Genomic DNA, 6,508 nt, shown 5'->3' on the forward strand with positions numbered 1-6,508 from the left:
TTGGGTATTTCATCACCCTTTATATGGTAAATATCTCCTTCGAGAGAATACCCACTCACATCCTAATATTTTATATCAAAGCGACAATACATAGTTGTTTCTTTCTTCGGAAAGTTTTTGTATGAATTGTTATTTCCTTCTAGAAATCGACAAAGTAAGCATAATATATTAATGTGGTTATAGTAGAAAGTATTCTACAAAAATGTACATCTTTTTTCCTAAATGATACATAATAAAAACATCCAAGATGATTAGACGTACGACGAGGTACGTGCAAAGAATGGCCTTTATACCAAAAAGTAACATTTATATCCTTTGTTATTTTATTTCTTCGTGGAGGTGTGTTGTGGTATTTCTTCATTCACTTCGAATGGAATGAAACTTGTCATTTAGATGAGCTTTATACATAATTTTCAATAGCTCATTATTTCTCCGAGTCCGCTTTAATATATTTCCCAAACTTTTTTCTACTTGCCAAAAGTTTATACCAATACTATAGACCACCAAAATACATATAGAACAATTCCTTAGTAGTAAGTTACGTAATACCAAGACATGTTAGTAATTTCCGAATGCTGACAACTTTAAAATCTCTAGTTAACTAATTATATCCGTCACAAATTGCTAACTTACTTTCCATAAACATGCATATAATACCAAATTAATGATCAACGAGAATAAGTTCTCATAATATGATCAAACTAGCAAAGGGAAGGGACAAAAATATATTCCTGCTTAATATAGTGAAAGAAGACAATTTATGAGTTCCACTTTGACCTTTTAAAAATATGCTCGAAATGTAGCCAGTCTCGTTCGATAACGTGTTATAAAATAATAAAGTAAGTTAACAATATTGTAGCAAAAGAAGGAGATAGAGAGAATTTTTTATTTCTTTGTTGCATTTAAATACAACGAAGCAGAACATCTATTTAAGGAGAGGATTGATTTGCCAAAAGCTCACAAACTCTAAAATCCCTCCTAAAGATAGATATCATAATATTATAATAATATTTTGGTGTCTTTTGACAGATATTTTTTGGGTTAAAAAAGTTGCGGACTCAAACATACATGATACTTAAAAGACAAAAATATCTTTCCTTTTGTTTTTTCCCTAATAATTGTACATTTCAATCACTCCACCCCATTTGCGCCTCTTTTACCCTCCCTAATTTAAGAAAACCTCTGCCTTGCAAATCTACAATTCCAATTTATCTCTCTCTTTGATTAATATTGTTGATTTATTCTATTTGGATCTTCCAACATCACTAATATTGTTGGTCTTGGTAAGCATATATTCTTGTTCTTTTTTTTTACTCTCAAGAATCATTTCCTTCCCATTTGAATGATGTAGTTTCATAAAGGGTTTCAATAAGGTTTCCTTGTTGGCAAGCTAAGGGTTATAATTTTTCAGGCAAACTAAGGGTTATTAAAATAGATGTTGAACCCCCCTTATCTTTCTTAGTATGTTAACTTCTTTATATTTTTGAACCCCTTAGTACATCATCTGTCACAATAAAAGTTCTAGTCGTGAAAAAGCCATTAATGCTTGCATTAAGTTAGGCAGAGGGGATTCAGGATTTAAATGTTATGGGTTCAATCTTAAGATTTTTAGTATTGAACTCATTATATTTGTAATCTTATGGGTTCATATCTACTATTTATTACCACAATTTTAATAATTTTTTACTCAAAAATTTATGCTCCGCGTTGAAAGTTAGAATTTCAATTGAACCCCCATTTAGGGTTCACACCGGGGTGCGGCCCTTTCCCTAGACCTTGCTAATGCGGGATGTTTTGTGCACTGTGCTGCGCATTTTAACCATCTGTCACAATGTGTGGTCATCAAAATGCTCGCTCACTGGTTGTTACTACTGTCTTAGTTGCTAAAAGCTTTTACTCTTAACAAAGTATATTGGCGTCGCCGTGGAGATTATGTAAGTATCTCTTTGGAGGAATAAAAACTTGTGCAATTGTTTGAGGGGTAAAGGTCAAGTTTTGATATGTCAACAATACACATGTAATATAGCAACACATATACCTTTTTATGTTCCTTCCAAAACATAACACATTGTGGGTAGGAGTTTCCCTTGGGTTGCGGGGTGGGGACGCAGACCTGTTACTCTGTAACGAGGTTGGTGAACATTTTACCACATTTAGTGTTGTTCATTGGATTTTTCAACAGAATTTCTACACAACTTATCTTTGTTAGATGAGTACCTATTGCCAGTTACAGAATTTCAGCTGTAATCTGTTTTGATTACTCTAGCGCTAATGTCAATGAATCAAAAGGTGTCTGTTTACGGCTATGTTGCTCGGACTCTCCAAATATGTTGCCGCACCCGTGTCGCATTCTCTAGAAATGCACTATTTTTGGAGAATCCTAGACGCACCCGTCGATATTTTTGAAGAGTCCGAGCAACATAGGTTTATGGTATCTCATAGAAACAGCAAGAATAGAACCATCTATCACTTGTCCTATTATCTTGCAGGGAGCTTCTTTTGTTCGTCAGTGTAGGGTTAGATTGAGTCCTTTGCTTGTATGCTTGTTATTACTATAGTCAATACCACACTTTTTACTGCACATAAAATGAGATCCCTACTAGAGACTACCAACTGTCACGGGCAAACTCCTCCTTAGCGGCAGCGGCACACAAATAGCCCGTGTGGCGCCCGTAGTCCCACCTGACTACAAGCCAGCCTTCCTTTATCCCAGGTTTCTTGGCACGACCCGGTGCCTATGATGAAGCTTGCCTCAGAGGCTTAGCTTCCCTTGTGCTGCCCGTTTGATGTCAAGGCTTCAGCCTTGTATTGCTATCATCTATGTTGCTCGGACCCTTCACTTGTGCTGCCGCACTCGTGTCCGACACGACACGACACGACACCGACACCGACACCGACACCAGATTCGTGTCGGATCTGGTCAAACGACATTGGATACTTTGACCAAATCCATGGACCAATCTGAGAAATTTTTTTTGGCCAAATTGAAAGAAACGGAGAGCTCTTGAAGAGTGGACACTTATTGTATCTAGAAGAGTTTCAAGTTAATTAAAAATTAATATTTAATTATAAATGAAACATAACTATAAAAAATTATTTTTGTTTTTTTATTTCTAGGCATAGATTTAGTTATTTTTCTTATAATTTTGAATTATTTTAGCCGAATCCTGCACCCGTATCCACACCTGGATCCGTACCCCCGAATCTTAAAATTTAGATTATGCCGAATCAGACCTCTAGATCCGTACCCGTATCCGACACTCGACACCGAGTCCTAGCAACATAGCTATCATACTCTTGTGGCACATTTCATATGCTGGGTTTCGTCTATGCGGTGATCAAAACACTTCCTTCTTTGAAGATATTTAAACTTTTGGGGAGATATATGTTCTTCTTTCCATCAAGACATAAATGATTTCTATCTATCCATACTGTCCAAAGCACACACAGATTTTTTTTTCTCTAAACTTGTCTCTGTCCCTTTTTTCCTATGAGCAGAGTACCCCGGCCTCTGAAAATAAGTAAAACAAAAGGATCTGATTGCCCAATGTGACTCAAACCTGTGCCAAAGACTCAAAATAATTTCGCGTTCTACTTCTTCCTTCATAAAACATAGTGTAAGAAGAAGAAAATGAAATTTGAAACCTCATAAACTGTAATCTCCCTCTTTAGCTACAGCTAACATCTGTGGTAGGGGAGAACTCTAATCATAACTATTTGTGTTTATTAGCTTTATGCATTGCTTGAAAACAATTCAATGTTTCTTTTAGTTTTCAACTTTTATCTGTGAAATTTCAAGCACTACGTGTGCTGCTTCTCTAAAGAATGCATATCTTTGAGATTTATGAGTAATTTCAGTTAGAACACATACTTTCAGTTCTTCTTACAGTTGTGGAATATTAATCTGGCAATGTCATCTACAGGGTCTCATCGGCAGATACAGTTCTATGATGCCTCCTGAGGCTAAAAAGCATTGTTGTGAATTTTTACCTCTTGATGTACTTAGCAACCTTCCGGAGAATGTAATTGATGCCATTTTGATGTGTTTGCCATTTGGAGATGCTGTGAGGACTAGCATTTTATCCAACATATGGAGATATAAATGGTGCCGACTTCCAGAGTTGACGCTTGATGATTCTGTTTGGAAAACTAAAAAGAATGTAATATTCCGTACAACTGAAATTACCCAAATTATCTACCACATTTTGGTATTTCATGAAGGACCAATTACAAAGTTTACACTATGTGTTCCTAAGTCGAGAAGTTGTCCTATGATTGATGACTTGATATTTTTCCTCTCTAGAAATGGCATTCAACATCTTGTTCTTAGACTTCCATTCAAGGGCGACCCGTATGAATTGCCTCCTTCATTTTTCAAATGTTTGCAGTTGAGGCATTTGACTCTCCAGAATTGTTTAATACCTCGTCCACCGACCTTCAAAGGATTTGATAGGTTAATTAGCTTAGAACTATCTGAAGTTACAATTTCTTCCGAGCTGCTGGGAAGTTTAATCTCTCGTTGCTTGTTGCTCGAGCATTTGGTGCTGCATATCGCAGAATCTTATAGCAATGTCGTTGAAATTAATGCTCCCAGGCTGAGATCATTTTTCTTCGCAGGCAGTATGAGATCTATCTTTTTAAAGAATATTCCTCTTCTGGCAAAACTTTCACTTACATTTAGTGAAACAGATTATTTGGGGACAGAAAAATGGGATATTGTGAAGTTTTTTGAGTCTTTTTCTGCTCTTGAGCATCTCTTCGTGAATATGGTAAATGTTGCTTCCCGACTTCATTCTAATGCATTTGTTTGAATCTTTTGGGCTCCACGTCATTTGATGTTTTAATATTTTCTTCCTAGTTATTTGCTGCAGAAGCAAGTGAAGTACCAACAAGGCTTCCCTTTAATCTTAACTGTGTCAAACGACTTGACATTAATGTTGATCTGTATAACTCAGTTGAGGTGTCATGTGCTCTTTGCTTGATAAGAAGCTTCCCATATTTACAATATATGGAAATTCAGGTACTATTCTCTCTCTTTCTTATTAGTTTTTTTTATTTTCATACTACTTAAATCATCAAAAGTTCAGGGAATTGAGTTTTGTTAATTTTTCTTAGGAGGCTCATTATAAATATGATATAGCAGATAGAGTGGCACTTCCCTCAGATGTCACGTTTAATCACCTCAGGGAAGTTAAGCTAACACTTACTAGTGGCTCAACCATTGAGATGCAGCTTGCCAAGCTTCTGTTAGCCAAGTCTCCCTTGCTGGTGAGAATGCTATTCAAGTCATGTTCAGTTAAAGTATCTGCAACAGTCAAAAAGCTCGCTGCCGAGCTAACAAAATTTCAATGTGCATCACCTAAAGCAGAAGTGGTCTTCATCGAAAACTAGTACATGATTACAATCCTTTTTATTGATCTTCAGGAGTCTTTAATCGGACCCTAATGTTTGGCTCGAATATTTTGCAAGTTAAAGTGAATAGTTAGAAACTCTGAGCATCAGTTTTGGGAAGTTTCGCGAATCTGGGTGGATGATTTGACTTGTCTGTTGCATAATTTGTCATTACAATACAAATTGCTGTTGGACTCACTTCTGTCTTCTCGAGTTGATACCTTACATGTTTAATGTTTATTGTGGGCTTGTGATGTGTTATTTTTCTACTGGGTGATATCTGTATGCATGGCAAGCTTAAAGCCGTTTCTCGATTTGACTGACTTTTTTTTTTGGTTATAAAAGATAGTTTAGTGATTTGTGTGATACTCGGATAACGTGTATGTGAAGTCATAATTATGTGAAGTCCACTCGGTAATGCTAAATATTACATTATTTTTCAGGATGTAGTAAAACTTCTTGTTTGATGTCATCCATATTGTGGGAATAAAGCAGGTCAATAGCAGTGACGCCGTGTGACCCTAATAGTAGTACTACTGAAGCACCATCACAGCTTTAAATTTCTTCTGAAGTTGGGATGCTCAACGAACTTCTATATTCTGGTTGACCATGTGTTCTGATGATGCTAAAGAAATGATTTCCAGTAGTTATATCCAAAATAAATATTCCTTGAACTAATTGGTCTATACCTAATGATGCAGTCGAGCTGCTATTCAGACGTATTTTTCAGGAATTGTATTTGTTTATGGATTGTGAAACTTGTCTGTTACCTAATCCTTCAAATTTGATTTAGTTGGGGTGATGGGCTCACTTGTTGCAGTTATCATGTGTTTGTGTGATCGAAGTTTGATCATTTCCGATTAAGGTCGGGTTGCTCTTAATTTAGTGTTCTTTAACTTTCAGTCATTTCTCTACTTGGCTTTATGGACATGTTTTCTTTTCTTATGTTTGAATTTTGATATTCGGGTAAGAGATCAAGCAAATGGTTTGGCATGTTTCCCCTGCTCAACCTTTCTTGAGCACTGCGTTATCCATCTTGCAGTGTTAAGAAAATGAGTTTTTTTTTTTTTTTGGTGGAGGTGTCAGAATTCATTTAAATCTAACCAGGACCAGCAGC

General features: G+C 36.2%; 1 protein-coding gene across 1 annotated transcript; it reads left to right on the top strand.

Annotated features, from left to right (window-relative positions):
- The first annotated feature begins 1,126 nt into the window (after positions 1–1,126).
- LOC132066645 (F-box/FBD/LRR-repeat protein At1g13570-like) lies at positions 1,127–5,666 on the top strand. The gene is made up of 4 exons (XM_059459904.1): positions 1,127–1,283; positions 3,924–4,769; positions 4,859–5,020; positions 5,116–5,666. Exons 2-4 carry the CDS (start codon positions 3,948–3,950, stop codon positions 5,389–5,391), a joined length of 1,260 nt encoding a protein of 419 aa, XP_059315887.1. The 5' UTR covers positions 1,127–1,283; positions 3,924–3,947; the 3' UTR covers positions 5,392–5,666.
- Positions 5,667–6,508: the final 842 nt, after the last annotated feature.

This window comes from Lycium ferocissimum, chromosome 8 (genome assembly GCF_029784015.1).
Source record: "Lycium ferocissimum isolate CSIRO_LF1 chromosome 8, AGI_CSIRO_Lferr_CH_V1, whole genome shotgun sequence".
Classification (NCBI taxonomy): Eukaryota; Viridiplantae; Streptophyta; class Magnoliopsida; order Solanales; family Solanaceae; genus Lycium; species Lycium ferocissimum.